The sequence below is a fragment of the Heteronotia binoei genome, chromosome 13, assembly GCF_032191835.1.
Source record: "Heteronotia binoei isolate CCM8104 ecotype False Entrance Well chromosome 13, APGP_CSIRO_Hbin_v1, whole genome shotgun sequence".
Classification (NCBI taxonomy): Eukaryota; Metazoa; Chordata; class Lepidosauria; order Squamata; family Gekkonidae; genus Heteronotia; species Heteronotia binoei.
This window is the reverse complement of record NC_083235.1, coordinates 7,145,302-7,163,684: the sequence shown is the minus strand read 5'-3', so window position 1 is coordinate 7,163,684 and position 18,383 is coordinate 7,145,302. Positions and strand designations below refer to the sequence as shown.

General features: G+C 50.7%; 1 protein-coding gene across 1 annotated transcript in view; it reads right to left on the bottom strand.

Annotated features, from left to right (window-relative positions):
• The window catches only part of DNMT1 (DNA methyltransferase 1), a 106,013-nt gene that overhangs the window by 82,871 nt on the left and 4,759 nt on the right, over positions 1-18,383 (bottom strand). The window contains exons 2-8 of the mRNA XM_060251980.1: positions 9,733-9,775; positions 9,502-9,609; positions 7,975-8,257; positions 7,097-7,169; positions 5,106-5,199; positions 3,919-3,959; positions 1,402-1,453 (exon numbers count right to left, since the gene is read on the bottom strand). Of these exons, the coding sequence (XP_060107963.1) occupies positions 1,402-1,453; positions 3,919-3,959; positions 5,106-5,199; positions 7,097-7,169; positions 7,975-8,257; positions 9,502-9,609; positions 9,733-9,775 (694 nt within the window). The remainder of the gene's footprint in view (positions 1-1,401; positions 1,454-3,918; positions 3,960-5,105; positions 5,200-7,096; positions 7,170-7,974; positions 8,258-9,501; positions 9,610-9,732; positions 9,776-18,383) is intronic.

The following is an 18,383-nucleotide window of genomic DNA, read 5'->3' as shown; positions in this document are numbered from 1 at the left end:
CTCAAATATTCAAGCTAAAAGCCGCAAACAACAGCAGTAGATTTTTACAAGTTTTTCAAAGGATTTCACAAGGTTGGCACTTCGTCCTTTAAGAGGGTGAAGTTGGATGAACCAGAAACACACATTTGCTGCCTGAAGGCTATTAACAGCATGAAGACATAATCAGGCATGGCGTTTGTCTGTATCAGGATTTATACCACACCCTTCTCTCTGAATCAGTCTCAGAGCAGCTTACAATCTCCTTTTATCTTCTTCCCCCACAACAGACACCCTGTGAGGTGGGTGGCGCTGAGAGGGCTCCCCCAGCAGCTGCCCTTTCAAGGACAGAGGCTCAGAGCGGCCTACAATCTCCTTTATCTTCTTCCCCCACAACAGACACCCTGTGAGGTGGGTGGGGCTGAGAGGGCTCCCCCAGCAGCTGCCCTTTCAAGGACAGAGGCTCAGAGCGGCCTACAATCTCTTTTATCTTCTTCCCCCACAACAGACACCCTGTGAGGTGGGTGGGGCTGAGAGGGCTCCCCCAGCAGCTGCCCTTTCAAGGACAGAGGCTCAGAGCGGCCTACAATCTCCTTTCCCTTCCTCCCCCACAACAGACACCTTGTGAGGTGGGTGGGGCTGAGAGAGCTCTCCCAGAAGCTGCCCTTTCAAGGACAGAGTCTCAGAGCGGCCTGCAATCTCCTTTTATCTTCTTCCCCCACAACAGACACCCTGTGAGGCGGGTGGTGCTGAGAGGGCTCTCACAGCAGCTGCCCTTTCAAGGACAGAGGCTCAGAGCGGCCTGCAATCTCCTTTCCCTTCCTCCCCCACAACAGACACCCTGTGAGGTGGGTGGGGCTGTGAGAGCTCTCCCAGCAGCTGCCCTTTCAAGGACAGAGGCTCAGAGCGGCCTACAATCTCCTTTCCCTTCCTCCCCCACAACAGACACTGTGTGAGGTGGGTGGGGCTGAGAGAGCTCTCCCAGCAGCTGCCCTTTCAAGGACAAGACCTATGGCTGACCCAAGGCCATTCCAGCAGCTGCAAGTGGAGGAGTGGGAAATCAAACCCGGTTCTCCCAGATAAGAGTCCGCACTACACTTCACCACTACACCAAAACTGGCTGTCTTACACTGAGTCAGACCCCTGATCCACCAACGCCAGAACTGTCTACTTAGATTGGCAGCAGCTCTCCGAGGTCTCAGGTAGAGGTCTTTCACACCACCTACTGGAGATGCTGGAGACAGTACCCGGGGCCCTCTGCGTTCCAAGAAGATGCTCTGCCACTGAGCCATGGCCCCTTCGTGAATGGTTTGTTGAAGAAGGCAGCTGACACTATCCTTTTGGATAAGAAAGATGCCAAAAGCATCCTTCGCTCCAGCCAGGTTTTCTTTAAAAAAGCCAAAGGAAAGGAAATGTGCTACTTACTTTAACAGGCGGTATAATTTTAACCTGACTGGCTTCTTCTTTGACTTCAGGCCTGGGCAGAAACATACAAGACAACCAGGTTAAAGGGTAGCACAAGCCTAACATGGACCATGTTTGAAAAGAGAGACTCTGAAAGACAGAAGAAGCAGTTCAAAACCCCAATATCTGACATACTTTCGAGAGTTATTCACTGTTGCTGGGAATGTCCAAGGGTTTTAAATTTCTGGGGAAAAATCCTACCATCCATTGGATTAATTATAAATCACAAGATCCCTTTCTCCCCAGAATCAATTTTACTAAATTATTGGAAAAAATGAAGAGGTGCCAAAACATAAAGCTGATTTGACCTCTCTCCTTATATTAGCAGCAAAAATTTTAATAGCACATCAATCGAAATCAAAGGCACTGCCTACAAAAAGATGATGGTTCTTGAAGATCTGGGACGTAATTGTAATGGACAAGATAGCAAGCACCATCCAGCAATCTGAAGTTCTAGAAAGCGGAAATGATAATAATACGTTTGTAGAAAAATGGTTTTATTTCTTTGAGTTTGTGCAAAAACAACAAAATGCTTTATGTAAACTACCAGAAAAATATATATAAATTTTGTATTCTATTAAGTCTCTCAACTTAATATTGTAATCATAATGAGATAGCTAGCGTTATAGATATTGTTAGAGTTGTATATGTTAGAGTTGTTAATGTTTTATTAATATTAATAAAAAATTATTTAAACTGGGAAAAAACAACTAACAAGGCCTTCCATTATTAAGGAGGAAAGAAGACGACGACGACATTGGATTTATATCCCGCCCTCCATTTAGAGTCTCAGAGCGGCTCACAATCTCCTATATCTTCCTCCCCCACAACAGGCACCCTGTGAGGTGGGTGGGCTGAAGAGGGCTCTCACAGCAGCTGCCCTTTCAAGGACAACCTCTGCCAGAGCTATGGCTGACCCAAGGCCATGCCAGCAGGTGCACGCTGAGGAGTGGGGAATCAAACCCGGTTCTCCCACATAAGAGTCTGCACACTTAACCACTACACCAAACTGGCTCTCTCCAAAGAGCCAGATTGTAAACATTTCACATCCTGGTTCAGACATTCCACCACTATTGGCTGCTATGCTCCATTTTGGTATAATTCTTTGGGTACAAATACACTTTTGCTCAAACTGTCAATTTCCATCTAGTCCAGCCTCCTGTCTCACACAGTGGATATCCAGTTCCTCTGGAGGGCCAGCAACAGGGCAGAGAGGCCGAGGCCTTCCCCTGAGAAGAACATCAGAAGAGCCCAGCTGGGTCAGACCACTGAGGGTCCATCTAGTCCAGCCTCCTGTCTCACACAGTGGCCAAACAGTTCCTCTGGAGGGCCAACAACAGGGCAGTGAGTTATTATGCCTTATTATCACTTTAGCCTGTGACCCAAACAATGAAGAAATGGAAGGAGGGGTTACCTGCCTGCCTATGCTGTGTCTAGACTAATAATAATGACTGTATGGCAGTGGGTGTGGTATAGCCAGGAGATCCTATGATTGTCTGGCAGTTTGAAACTCTAGCCTGACCTCATCAGATCTTGGAAACTAAGCGAGATTGGCGCTGGTCAGTATCTGGATGGGAGACCACCAAAGAAGTCCAGTGTTGCCACCTAGAGCGACACAACGGGGGATTGCCTTTGAGCGTCTCTTGCTTTGAAAGAGTTTGCCGTAAGTCATATGGGACTTGTCATCCCCCTTCTAGCAAGACGATCAACAGCAGAGGTGGCCAAAGTGTGGCTCGGGAGCCACGTGTGTCTCTTTCACACATACTGTGTGGCTCTCAAAGCCCCCACTGGTCCATCCAAGTCAGTCTCGTCTTCTCAGACTGGCAGCGGCTCTCCAGGGTCTCAAGCTGAGGTTGTTCACGACTCTTTGCCTGGGCCCTTTTGAGTTGGAGATGCCGGAGACTGATTTCTCTCTTGAAAGCACTTCTCCAAGCCAGCCAGTGACTTGGATAATGCAATTTAAAGTTAAAGTTGCTTTCTTCCCACTTCTCCCTCTCCCATCTGTTTGGCTTCCCCCCTCCCTTTCGCTCAGCCACCTGACTTCCACATCTTGCAGCTCTCAAACATCTGACATTTTATTTTATGTGGCCCTCACGCTAAGCGAGTTTGGCCACTCCCGATCTACAGCATTACAGAATGCTAATTCCTGCGCATGCAATGTAGATATATGGCATAGTTTAGCATACGTTTATTGTTTAAACGTGTACAATTTATTTGAAAGTGTATATTGTATAAAGGTGACTCATATCGCCCAAAATATAATATACATATAAAATGCTACTGGAAACCTCATTGTCATAAAAGTTCTATTCAATATCTAATTTGTCTGCCAGTCCTATTTTGACAGCATGGCACCAGTTCTTCTTTGGAGAAGCCCTGTTAACAGATGTTTGTTCTGTACGTTGCTACAAATTACGAGGACGTTTGCTAGAAAGACGTGGCAGTGGAAAGAGGAAGCACTGCTGGCCGGGCACTTACGTGTCTTTGTTTTCTATTTTGATTCTTTTCTCATCTTGGTCCTTGAAAGGGAAATGAAACGGAAGCCCCGTTAAGGCGGCAGCGATCTTTTTTCACGTAAAACAGATAAACGTAACAAGGTGCAAGCTTATATCCAATACGGCTTGGGAGCCACATGTGGTTCTTTCACGCGTACTGTGTGGCTCTTGAAGTCCCCACTGCCCCGTTGGCTGACTTGGAGAAGGCATTTGTCTCTTCAAAACCCTTCTCCAAGTCAAGCTAGCTGGCGGCTTGGCAAATGCATGTAAAGTTAAAGCTGCTTTCTTTCCACTTCTCCTCTCATCTCCTCCCTCCCTCCCTTTGTTTTGTAGCTCTCAAACATTTGATGAGCATATGAAGCTGCCTTCTACTGAATCAGACCCTCAGTCCATCAAAGTCAGTCTTGTCTACTCAGACTGGCAGCGGCTCTCCAGGGTCTCAAGCTGAGGTTTTTCACACCTACTTGCCTGGACCCTTCAAGTTGGAGATGCCGGGGATTGAACCTGGGACCTTCTGCTTCCCAAGCAGATGCTCTACCGCTGAGCCACCATCCCTCCCCTATCATATGAGTATACGAAGCTGCCTTATACTGGTCCATCAAAGTCAGTCTTGTCTTCTCAGACCGGCAGCGGCTCTCCAGGGTCTCAAGCTGAGGTTGCTCATGACTCTTTGCCTGGACCCTTTTTAGTTGGAGATGCCGGAGATTGAACCTGGGACCTTCTGCTTCCCAAGCAGATGCTCTACCGCTGAGCCACCATCCCTCCCCTATCATATGAGTATATGAAGCTGCCTTATACTGGTCCATCAAAGTCAGTCTTGTCTTCTCAGACTGGCAGCGGCACTCCAGGGTCTCAAGCTGAGGTTGTTCACGACTCTTTGCCTGGACCCTTTTTAGTTGGAGATGCTGGAGATTGAACCTGGGACCTTCTGCTTATCAAGCAGATGCTCTACCACTGAGCCACAGTTCCTCCCTTTGTTTGTTCTATGTTTGTTCTATGTGGCTCTTAAGTTAAGCAAGTTTGGCCATCCCTAATCTACTAGATGCTAAGTATCCATCGTCCCACAGGTTTCTTCTGAAGAATTCAAGTTGTGCATCTGGGTATTTCAAGAATTTGGAATAATTGTTACAATTTTGTGTGTGTGTGTGTGTGAGATTAGGGACTCCTTACCTTCTCCCCAGACTCCTCCTCCTCTTCTTCTGGCTCTGCGTTGATTTCATGTTTCACTTCTCCGTTCACCTCTTCTGATTTCCTTTTCGTGGAGCTGCTGGGACTGACCACAAAATGGACAGCCAAAAAGAAAGTCCGTATGGGAAAACGTTTCTTGTAACTATTTGCACGAGGGAGGCAAAGGTCGCTAAATCAAGAGGAACAAGAAAGCTAAACGGGTTTCGCAAAGGATGTTCAAGTCTGATAAAATGTAGGCCGGGGGTGCCCAAATATGGTGCCTGGGAGAGCCACGGTCCCCAACAGCACCTTTAGTGATGCCTGCCAAGGGCTTTTAGAAAGTGGGTGGGGTTAGGTGGGTCTTTTGCTCGGCAAGGCTTCTGATTGGCTGTGTAGATTCCCAGGGATCCTGGGAATGTCGCTAGAAATGCCGAAGAGATACTGTTGGAGTTATATCAATATGGGTAGCTGTGTTAGTCTGTCTGTAGCATTAGAGAAGAGCAACGGTCCGAGAAGGAGACGATATTGGATTTATCCCCCATTCTTCACTACCTGAAGGAGCCCCAGAGAGGCTTACAGTCTCCTTTCCCTTCCCTGGATTAAACCCTGCAGAGGCCCCTAGGCAGTCAAAATCTTGGTGGCCCCCTCACAAATGATCTCAGCGTGCCCGCACTGTCGCCCACGGCCCCCGCTGCAGCCACCTTCTTAAAACCCCTTTGGCAAAGCTGCGGCGGGAGAGGCAGAGAGAGGCAAACTTGGCGACCGCAGCAGCCGCACCAGGCAGTCGGGCAAAGAGCGGCTCAATTGCTGGCTGCGTGTGCAGGCTGGGAGGTCTACAAGCAGGGGGGGAAACCGGGGGTGAAAGCAAGCCCAGGGTCCTAAAAGTGTGGGGGCCCATAGGCCAGCACCTACTTGGCCTAATTGTTAATCCAGCTCTGCCTCCGGCCTGTTTTCAGCGCCCACTGCTCAGAGAGGTACGTTAGGCAGGGGGAGAGCAACTGGGCCAAAGTCCCTCATTCCACACTGGTGGAACCAACTACCGGATGAAGGCCGGGCCCTGCGGAGTCTTGTTCAATTCCGTAGGGCCTGCAAGACTACCCTTTTCCAACTGGCCTTCTCTTAATGCGGATTTTAGTCTACTGCATACGGCCATCATAAATTACAAGAGGGGAACATCTAGAACATAGCACCTGTCAATGTTAGTTTTTAACTTTCGATGGTTTTAATTGCAATGGTTTTAAATAGCAGCTATTAAGACTTATATATTGTATTGATATAATGTTTCTATTGTAATTATGTATCTATTATATGTTGTGAGCCGCCCTGAGCCTGCCGCGGCGGGGAGGGCGGGATATAAATAAAATATTATTATTATTATTATTGTATGTTGCACCCAAATCTATATAGACTTGGAACCCGGAGTGGAATTCTAGCAGGAGCTCCTTTGCATATTAGGCCACACACACCCCTGATGGAGCCAGTCCTCCAAGAGCTTACAAAAAAGAGCCTTGGGAGCTCTTGGAGGATTGGCTCCATCAGGGGGGCGTGGCCTAATATGCAAAGGAGCTCCTGCTAGAATTCCACCCCTGCTTGGAACCCTGTAAAGGGGGGGGGAACCTGCTGAGGTAGCAAATCCCACAACTGTCTCTTCTGTCAAACCTGCTCTCCCTTTTCCTTAAATAATAATAAAAAAGGCACGACCTTGAGGCTACCTGCGTCGACGTAACCAGCCAGCGGGGACATAAAATTAAGGAAGAGGACCCAGAGCTAGTAAATGTGACGCAGGAGCAGCACGGAAAGAGAAACCCCATAAAATAGGGGTGGCCAAGGGTAGCTCTCCAGATGTTTTTTTCGCCTACAACTCTCATCAGCCTCAGCCAGCATGGCCAATGGCTGGGGCTGATGGGAGTTGTAGGCAAAAAAAAACATCTGGAGAGCTACCCTTGGCCACCCCTGCCATAAAAGCCCTCACATGCCGAGCTGACCTTACTCACCTTTTGGCAAACATGGCCAGGATGGTGGGCTGCTTGCCAGAACTGCGGGTGACCCTTGAACTGCCGGAGGATCCTGCACATTAAAAAAATGAGTTGCTGTAAACATATTTCAAACATTGCGGCCACGGGCGTTTTCCCAGCGCGTAAGGCTGACCTGGTTGGCCGAGGCGAGTCTGATCTTGCCAGATTTCGGCAGGGCTCCTTATGAGCAGGGACGCAGTTCCGGCTGGCTTGGCATCAGGGGGTGTGGCCTAATATGCTAATGAGTTCCTGCTGAGCTCTTTCTACAAAAAAGCCCCGCGTGAAACAATGGTGATGTCAGGGGGTGTGGCCTAATATGCAAACGAGCTCCTGCTGGGCTTTTTCTAGCAAAAAAAGTCCCCCGTGAAACAATGGTGAGGTTAGAGGGTGTGGCCTAATATGCAGACGAGTTCCTGTCGAGCTTTTTCTAGCAAAAAAGCCCTGCATGAAAGAATGGTGAGATCAGGGGGTGTGGCCTAATATGCAAATGAGTTCGTGCTTGGCTTCTTCTAGCAAAAAAAAGCCCCGCGTGAAACAATGGTGAGGTCAGGGGTGTGTGGCCTGATATGCAAATGAGTTCCTGCTGGGCTTTTTCTACAAAAAAAGGTCTTTTAGGCTCTAGCAGGGGTCACTGGGTGCATGAGGGGAGAGGTGTTTGTGAATTCCCTGCATTGTGCAGGGGGTTGGACTAGATAACCTTGGAGGTCCATTCCAACTCTATGATTCTAAGCCAGCAGCTTTGATTTCCATAGAGGCCTGAGCCCTCTTCTGAGGGAAGTGCCAACTAGAAGAAAAGGGTGGTGAGCCGAGACCGGACATCTCCGCCGCCCCCCGGTAGTCCCTAAATTGCCACTTACTTCTGTTCTCACTGTTGGACTTGCTCCTCCGACCCCGACGGGCTTTTGAGACCGTCGGTGAGGCCAGAGTGGCCGAGGAGGAGGAGGAAGACCCAGCCGCCTCGTCGGTCTCCATGGTGGCATCCTCTGCTCCCTTGCGGCACGCCCTCTCGGATTCATCATCGCTGCCGTAGGTGCCGTTCTCCGTGTAGCCGTTGGGCTTCTGGCTGAGTTCCGGGGCATCTCCGTTCTCCAATGAGAGCTCTTTGGGGAGCAGGGCTTTGACCTGGGCCAGGTACCGCTCCTGGAGGAGGAGGATGGAAGGAAAAGAAGAAAGAGGAGGAGGAGGAGCAAGAAGGAGAAGAAAGAGAAAAGGAGAAGGAAGGAGAAGAGGAGGAGAATGATGAGAAGAAAGAAGAGGCGGTGGAGGAAGAAGGAGAAGAAGAGGAGGAGGACAACGAGGAGGAAGAAGATAATGGATTTATATCCCGCCCTCCACGCAGAGTGGCTCACAATCCCTTTCCCTTCCACCCCCACAACAGACACCCTGTGAGGTGGGTGGAGCTGAGAGGTCTCTCACAGCAGCTGCCGTTTCAAGGACAGAGTGTCAGAGCGGCCTACAATCTCCTTTCCCTTCCTCCCCCACAACAGACACCCTGTGAGGTGGGTGGGGCTGAGAGGGCTCTCACAGCAGCTGACCTTTCAAGAACAGAGAGCAGCCTACAATCTCCTTTCCCTTCCTCCCCCACAACAGACACCCTGTGAGGTGGGTGGGGCTAAGAGGGCTCTCCCAGCAGCTGCCCTTTCAAGTACAGAGGCTCAGAGTGGCCTACAATCTCCTTTCCCTTCCTCCCCCACAACAGACACCCTGTGAGGTGGGTGGGGCTGAGAGGGCTCTCACAGCAGCTGTCCTTTCAAGGACAGAGTCTCAGAGCGGCCTACAATCTCCTTTCCCTTCCTCCCCCACAACAGACACCCTGAGAGGTGGGTGGGGCTGAGAGGGCTCTCACAGCAGCTGTCCTTCCAAGGACAGAGTCTCCGAGCGGCCTACAATCTCCTTTCCCTTCCTCCCCCACAACAGACACCCTGTGAGGTGGGTGGGGCTGGAGAGGGCTCTCCCAGCAGCTGTTCTTTCAAGGACAACTTGAAACTATGGCTAACCCAAGGCCATTCCAGCAGCTGCAAGTGGAGGAGTGGGGAATCAAACCCGGTTCTCGCAGATAAGAGAGCTCTGGCTGACCCAAGGCCATCCCAGCAGGTGAAAGTGAAGGAGTGAGGAATCAAACCCGGTTCTCCCAGATAAAAGTCCGCACACTTAACCACTACACCAAACTGGAAACAACTCAGAGCAGTGGAGAACATGAATTATACAAAGTGGTTAGATCCAGGTGAGCAGCCGTGTTGGTCTGAATCACTAGGAAATAACAAAAAAGGCCCTGTGCAAAACAATGTTGACATCAGGGGGTGTGGTCTAATAGGTAAATGAGTTCCCACTGGGGTTTTTTTTTACCAAAAAAAGAGCCCTGCTCAAGGCTGACAGTAATTCACCTCCGAAAGTTCCTCTTGGTGAAGCTTGGTCTCCAGATCTTTCAGCTGGTTCTGAATGTCCACTCGCAAGAAGCCGTGCATCAGATGCAGCTTTTGCTTGATGCACTCCTGAGGGCAAAGACAGAATATTTTACACGGCTGCAAACAAATACAAATGCTTCTCATGGGATGGATGTGTGCGGGGGTAACTGACAACGGCCACCCTCTGGGGGGGGGAAGGCTCACACTCACCCGTTCGCTGAGACCATCTTCATCCCTCTCCAGGTCTTTCAGCCTGTTGAAAAACCAAAGCAGAACGTTAAGACTGTACAAACATTGGAAGAGCCCTGCTGGATCAGACCAGAGGTCCATCTAGTCTGGCATCCTGAATCACGCAGTTACCAACTAGTTCCTCTGGAGGGCCAGCAAGAGCACAGGGAGGCCGAGGCCTTCCCCTGAGAAGAACATCAGAAGAGCCCTGCTGGGTCAGATCAGTGAGGGTCCATCTAGTCCAGCCTCCTGTCTCACACAGTGGCCAGCCAGGTCCTCTGGAGGGCCAACAACAGGGCAGAGAGGCCGAGGCCTTCCCCTGAGAAGAACATCACAAGAGCCCTGCTGGGTCAGACCAGTGGTCCATCTAGTCCAGCCTCCTGTCTCACACAGTGGCCAACCAGTTCCTCTGGAGGGTCAACAACAGGGCAGAGAGGCTAAGCCTTCCCCTGAGAAGAACATCAGAAGAGCCCTGCTGGGTCACACCAGGGAGGGTCCATCTAGTCCAGCCTCCTGTCTCACACAGTGGCCAGCCAGTTCCTCTGGAGGGCCAACAACAGGGCAGAGAGGCCAAGGCCTTCCCCTGAGAAGAACATCAGAAGAGCCCTGCTGGATCAGACCAGTGAGGGTCCATCTAGTCCAGCCTCCTGTCTCACACAGTGCCCAACCAGTTCCTCTGGAGGGTCAACAACAGGGCAGAGAGGCCGAGGCCTTCCCCTGAGAAGAACATCAGAAGAGCCCTGCTGGATCAGACCAGTGAGGGTCCATCTAGTCCAGCCTCCTGTCTCACACAGTGCCCAACCAGTTCCTCTGGAGGGTCAACAACAGGGCAGAGAGGCCGAGGCCTTCCCCTGAGAAGAACATCAGAAGAGCCCTGCTGGATCAGACCAGGGAGGGTCCATCTAGTCCAGCCTCCTGTCTCACACAGTGGCCAGCCAGTTCCTCTGGAGGGTCAACAACAGGGCAGAGAGGCCGAGGCCTTCCCCTGAGAAGAAAATCAGAAGAGCCCTGCTGGGTCAGACCAGGGAGGGTCCATCTAGTCCAGCCTCCTGTCTCACACAGTGGCCAACCAGTTCCTCTGAAGGGCCAACAACAGGGCATAAAGACCAAGACCAACCCCTGATAAGAACCTAAGGAGAGCCCTGCTGGATCAGACCAGTGAGCGTCCATCTAGTCCAGCAACCTGTCTCACACAGTGGTCAACCAATTCCTCTGGTGGGCCAACAACAGGGCATAGAGGGCAAGGCCTTCATAAGAACATCAGAAGAGCTCTGTTTGATTAGACCAACAGTCCATCTAGTCCAGCATCCCATCTCACACAGTGAGCAACCATTCCTCTGGAGGGCCAACAGCAGGGCCGAGAGGCTGAGGCCTTCCCTGAATAAGAACATCAGAAGAGCCCTGTTGGGTCAGACCAGTGGCCCATCTAGTCCAGCATCCTGTCTCACTCTGTGGCCAACAGTTCCTGTATATGTCCAACAGCAGGTCAAGGAAGCCGAAGCCTTCCCCTGATGCTGTCTCCTGGCTCTGGGATTCAGAGGATTACTACCTCTGAATGTGGAGGTTCCCCTTAATTTATGTTACCTGCAGCAAGAGAAAGACATTTCTGGCACGTAATCTTTCCTGAACACCACCAAATGTGGACAGAAGAACACATAAGAACATCAGAAGAGCCCTGCTGGGTGAGACCAGGAGCCCCTCTAGCCCAGCATCCTGTCTCACGTAGTGACCAACCAGTCCATCTAGAGGACCAACAACAAGGTAGAGAGGCCGAAGCTTTCACAAGAACATCAATAGGGCCCTGCTGGATCAGACCAGGGAGGGTCCATCTAGTCCAGCCTCCTCTCACACAGGGGCCAACCCATTCCTCTGGAGGGCCAACAACAGGGCAGAGAGACTGAGGCCTTCCCCTGAGGAGAACATCAGAAGAGCCCTGCTGGATCAGACCAGTGAGGGTCCATCTAGTCCAGCCTCCTGTCTCACACAGTGCCCAACCAGTTCCTCTGCAGGCCAACAACAGGGAAAAGAGGCCGAGGCCTTCCCCTGTGAAGAACATCAGAAGAGCCCTGCTGGATCAGGCCAGTGGTCCCTCTAGTCCTGCATCCCATCTCACACAAGGGCCAACCAGTTCCTCTGGAGGTCCAACAACAGGGCAGAGAGACTGAGGCCTTGATAGAACATAAGAAGAGCCCTGCTGGGTCAGACCACGAGGGTCCATCTAGTCCAGTCTCCTGTCTCACACAATGGCCAACCAGTTCCTCTGGAGGGACAACAACAGGGCAGAGAGGCTGAGGCCTTCCTCTGAGAAGAACATCAGAAGAGCCCTGCTGGATCAAACCAGGGAGGGTCCATCTAGTCCAGCCTGCTGTCTCACACAGTGTCCACCCAGTTCCTCTGGAGGGCCAACAACAGGGCAGAGAGGCTGAGGCCTTCCCCTGAGAAGAACATCAGCACATCAGAAGAGCCCTGCTGGACCAGACCAGGGAGGGTCCATCTAGTCCAGCCTCCTGTCTCACACAGGGGCCACCCAGTTCCTCTGGAGGGCCAACAACAGGGCAGAGAGGCTGAGGCCTTCCCCTGAGAAGAACATAAGAAGAGCCCTGCTGGGTCAGACCACTAAGGGCCCATCTAGTCCAGTCTCCTGTCTCACACAGAGGCCAACCAGTTCCTCTAGAGCAGTGGTCCCCAACATTTTGGCACCAGGGGCCGGATTTGTGGAAAGCAATTTTTCCATGGCCCGGGGGTGGTGGTGGTGGATGGTTTCAGGTGGATGGTGCACTCTATTTTGGCGTGGTAGTTAAATGTGTGCTTAAGTGTGCAGTCCCTTATCTGAGAGAACTGGGTTTGATTCCCCACTCCTCCACTTGCAGCTGCTGGAATGGCCTTGGGTAAGTCATAGCTCTTATAGGAGCTGTCCTTGAAGGGGCAGCTTCTGGGAGAGCCCTCTCAGCCCCACCCAGCTCACAGCTCTGTTGTGGGGGAGGAAGATAAAGGAGATTGTGAGCCACTCTGAGATTCGGAGTGGAGGGCAGGATATAAATCAATCAATCAACATTTAATTTATATCCCGCCCTCCCCGCCGAGGCAGGCTCAGGGCGGCTAACAACATCTAATACAACAGATTATCCAATAAGTATTTAAAATCAATATCTAACTTTAAAACAGTCTAATTTAAGATTAACATTCTGGTGCTATTTCCAATAAGCATGATGGCGAAGATCACTTAGGCAAGTCCCTCTGTCATTTAATCGGTAAAAGCCATCCCAAAAAGGATGGTCTTGCAGGCCCTGCGGAACTGTTCAAGGTTCCGCAGGGCCCGCACTTCTTCCGGGAGCTGGTTCCATAGGTGTGGAGCTACGATAGAGAAGGCCCGCATACGAGTACTCTGCAGTTTTGCCTCCTTCAGCCCAGGGGTGGTCAGTTGGTTCTTCTCTGCTGACCTCAGTGCTCTCTGGGGTTCATATGGGGAAAGACGGTCCCTCAGGTAGGCAGGTCCTCGGCCATATAGGGCTTTAAAGGTAATAACCAGCACTTTGTAACGAATCCGGTATGTAACTGGCAACTAGTGCAGTCCGCGCAGCCCCAGCTGTATGTGCTCCCACTTCGGGAGCCCTAGTAGCAGCCTCGCCGCCGCTATCCAATGTCTTCATATTATTATTACTACTACATTGTAATATATAATGAAATAATTATACAAATCACGGCCCAGTTGCTAACAGGCCATGAACCGGTACTGGGCCATGGACCAGGGGTTGGGGACCTCTGCTCTAGAGGTCCAACAAGAGGACAGAGAGGCTGAGGCCTTCCCCTGAGAAGAACATCAGAAGAGCCCTGCTGGATCAGACCAGTGAAGGTCCATCTAGTCCAGCCTCCTGTCTCACATAGTGCCCAACCAGTTCCTCTGGAGAGCCAACAACAGGGCAGAGAGGCTGAGGTCTTCCTCTGAGAAGAACATCAGAAGAGCCCTGCTGGATCAGATCAGTGAAGGTCCATCTACTCCAGCATCCTTCTCACACAGTGGCCACCCAGTTCCTCTGGAGGGCCAATAACAGGGCAGAGAGGCCGAGGTCTTCCCATGAGAAGAACATCAGAAGAGCCGTATTGGGACAGACCAGTGAGGATCCATTTAGTCCAGCATCCTGTCTCACACAGACGCCAGCCCGTTCCTCCGGACTGGCAACAACAGGGCACGCAGGCCTGAAAAATAATAGCCCCAGGCACACAAGCCCTGACAGGAGCCAGAGAAGACCTCAAAGGGAAGACCGCCTTTGAATTACCCGCCTTACCCTGCCGCATCTACACAACAGCACATGCAGGAACATGACCGAGACGTGGGCAGCCATTCGAGGGACTCGAGGAATTTCCTTCCCTTCACTGAGACAAGCTCTGGACGGTTTCCAGGGAGCCGCCACCTCAACTCCACACAAAGAGCCACTGATGGGTCAACTAAGCAGAAGAACAAAATGCTCCACCCACCCCTCGGGCCCAGCCAAAAGGGCACCGTTCAGCAACACTTTTCTGCCACACGGAACTAGGCAGGCATCTCTGCACCTTCACCTCCACCAACTCAGCTTATGAGTTCAATGAAAGCCACTTTTCTTTTCGCTTTGGGGTCTCACATGGCTTTTCACCTCCCTTTGCACGTGCAAAGGCAGGCATAACATAAGAACATAAGAGAAGCCATCTTAGATCAGGCCAATGGCCCATCCAGTCCAACACTCTGTGTCACAGAAGAACAGAAGAGAAGCCATGTTGGATCAGGCCACTGGCCCCTCCAGTCCAACACTCTGTGTCACAGAAGAACATAAGAAGCCATGTTTGATCAGGCCAATGGCCCCTCCAGTCCAACATTCTGTATCACAGAAGAACATAAGAAGCCATGTTTGATCAGTCCAATGGCCCCTCCAGTCCAACACTCTGTGTCACATAAGAGAAGCCATGTTCGATCAGGCCAATGGCCCATCCAGTCCAACACTCTGTGTCACATAAGAACATAAGAGAAGCCATGTTCGATCAGGCCAATGGCCCCTCCAGTCCAACATTCTGTGTCAAAGAACATAAGAAGCCATGTTGGATCAGGCCAATGGCCCCTCCAGTCCAACACTCTGTATCACAGAAGAACATAAGAAGCCATGTTCGATCAGGCCAATGGCCCATCCAGTCCAACACTCTGTGTCACATAAGAACATAAGAGAAGCCATCTTAGATCAGGCCAATGGCCCATCCAGTCCAACACTCTGTGTCACATAAGAACATAAGAGAAGCCATCTTAGATCAGGCCAATGGCCCATCCAGTCCAACACTCTGTGTCACATAAGAACATAAGAGAAGCCATGTTGGATCAGGCCACTGGCCCCTCCAGTCCAACACTCTGTGTCACAGAAGAACATAAGAAGCCATGTTGGATCAGGCCAATGGCCCCTCCAGTCCAACATTCTGTATCACAGAAGAACATAAGAAGCCATGTTTGATCAGGCCAATGGCCCCTCCAGTCCAACACTCTGTGTCACATAAGAGAAGCCATGCTCGATCAGGCCAATGGCCCATCCAGTCCAACACTCTGTGTCACATAAGAACATAAGAGAAGCCATGTTCGATCAGGCCAATGGCCCCTCCAGTCCAACATTCTGTATCACAGAAGAACATAAGAAGCCATGTTGGATCAGGCCAATGGCCCATCCAGTCCAACACTGTGTCACATAAGAACGTAAGAGAAGCCATGTTGGATCAGGCCAATGGCCCATCCAGTCCAACGCTCTGTGTCACACAGTGGCCAAAACCCCCAGGTGCCATCAGGAGGTCCACCAGTGGGGCCAGACACTAGAAGCCCTCCACTGTTGCCCCCCTCAAGCACCAAGAATCCAGAGCATCACTGCCTGAGACAGAGATTTCCATCAAAACGCTGTGGCTAATAGCCACTGATGGATCTCTGCTCCATATGCTTATGTGATCCCGTCTTGAAGCTGCCTATGCTTGTAGCCGTCACCACCTCCTGTGGCAGTGAATTCTACGTAATAATCACCCTTTGAGTGAAGAAGTACTTCCTTCTATCTGTTCTAACCTGACTTCTCAGCAATTCCCACGAGTTCTTATATTGTGAGAAAGTGAGAAAAGTACTTCTCTCTACCTTCTCCATCCCATGCATAATCTTGTCAACCTCTATCATGTCACCCCTCAGTCGACGTTTCTCCGAGCTAAAGAGTCCCAAGCTCATAGGGAAAATGTTCGAACCCTTGAATCGTTCTGGTTGCCCTTTTCTGCCCTTTTTCCAATGCTATCTTTTTTGCAGAGCTGAAAAAAAGCACAGAGGAGGGAAACCTGTATAAGGGGGATTGGTGTTCCTTCCTTAAAAGGTCTTCCTTCCTTAGAAGGAAAAGCGGAAGAGTCTGGGACTCTTCAGTTTAGAAAAGAGACTACTGGGAGGGGGGGCAAGGTAGAAGTTTATATAATTATGAATGGGGTGGTAAGGGCTGGCAGAGATAACTTTTTCTTCCTCTCCCCAAATACTTGAACGAAACTGAAGGGCAGTAGGATCAGGACAGACAAAAGGAAAGACTACTTTACACAGAGTGGGTGGAATTTGGTGCTGGAGGATGTAATGAGGGTCACAGGAACGAACACTTTCAAAGGGGATTAGATCAGGGGTGGCCAAACTGTGGCTCTTTCACACATCTTGCGTGGCTCTCGAACCCCCCGCCACCCCACTGGCTGGCTTGGAGATGCCATTTCTCTCTTGAAATCACTCATCCAAGTCAGGCCAGCCGGCAGCTTGGAGAACACATTTAAAATTAAAGTTGCTTTCTTTTCCGCCTCTCCTCACCATCTATCTTCCTTCCTTCCGGATCTCAAACACCTGGCGCTCACGTCTTGCGGCTCTCCAACATCTGACGTTTATTCTACGCGGCTCTTGCATTAAGCAAGTTTGGCCACCCCTGGATTAGATAGATTAATGGAGGATAAATCTATCAAAGGCCAAGGTGACACGAAGCCTCTGTATCCCAGAGCTAGGAGGCAGCAACAGGGGATGGCCTCAGTCTCTCTGCCCTGTTGTTAGACCTCTAATGCAGTGGTTCCCAACCTTTTTGGCACCAGGGACCAGTTTTGTAGAAGACAATTTTTCCACAGACGGGGGCGGGGGGATGGTTTCGGGATGATACAGTTGTGCACTTTATTTCTATTAGTCTGGTGTGGTGGTTAAGTCCGCAGACTCTTATCTGGGAGAACTGGGTTTGATTCTCCACTACTCCACTTGCAGCTGCTGGAATGGCCTTGGGTCAGCCAGAGCTCTCTTATCTGGGAGAACCGGGTTTGATTCCCCAGTCCTCCACTTGCAGCTGCTGCAATGGCCTTGGGTCAGCCAGAGCTCTCTTATCTGGGAGAACCGGGTTTGATTCCCTCCTCCTCCACTCGCACCTGCTGGAATGGCCTTGGGTCAGCCAGAGCACTCTTATCTGGGAGAACCGGGTTTGATTCTCCACTCCTCCAGTTGCACCTGCTGGAATGGCCTTGGGTCAGCCAGAGCTCTCTTATCTGGGAGAACTGGGTTTGATTCTCCACTCTTCCACTTGCAGCTGCTGGAACGGCCTTGGGTCAGCCATCGCTCTCTTATCTGGGAGAACCGGGTTTGATTCCCCACTCCTCCACTTGCACCTGCTGGAATGGCCTTGGGTCAGCCAGAGCTCTCTTATCTGGAAAAACTGGGTTTGATTCTCCACTCTTCCACTTGCAGCTGCTGGAACGGCCTTAGGTCAGCCGTAGCTCTTACAGAGCTGTCCTTGAAAGGGCAGCTTCTGGGAGAGCTCTCTCAGCCCCACCCACCTCACGGGGTGTCTTCTGTGGGGGGGGGGGGAGGCAAAGGAGATTGTGAGCCACTCTGAGACTCTGACGTTCAAAGCGGAGGCCAGGACATCGATCCAATGTTGTACTCTTATTATTACTACATTGTAATATATAACGAAATAATTATACAACTCGCGGCCCGGTTGCTAACAGGCCACGGACCAGTACCAGTCCACAGACCGGAGGACTAATGGAACTGACTGGCTACTGCATGAGACGGTGCTGGACTAGATGGACTATCGGTCTGATCCAGCTGGGCTGTTCTTTGGTTCATATGTTCTTGTTGGCTTCTAAGGAGCTACTGGACTCAAATCTAGCTGCTCCACTTCAGGCCTACATGGTTACTTCCGGAAACCGTCTTTATAATAAACGTGTTAACCTTCAAGATGCCTCACGATTCTTGGGTTTTACGGCAACACGTTAAAAGCCCCGACGAAAGGAGCTCTGAGACTCTCAAAAGCTTACGCTCTGAAAAAGAAGAACAAATTTCGAAACCAGCGGCAACTTTAAGACCAACAAAGTTTAATTCTGGGTATAAACTTCCAAGTGCATACCGGACTTGAATCTAGATCGGGGGGGTGGCCAAACTTGCTTAATGTAAGCGACACAGAGAATAAACATTAGATGTCTGAGAGCCACAAGACACGAGCTTCAGCTGTTTGAGAGCCACAAGACAGGGAAGGAGGGAGGAAAGTAAATAGGTGGGGAAGGAAGGGGAGGGAGAGGTGGAAAGAAAGTAACTTTAACTGCATTCTTCCAGCCATCAACTGGCTTGGCTTGGAGAAGTGATCTAA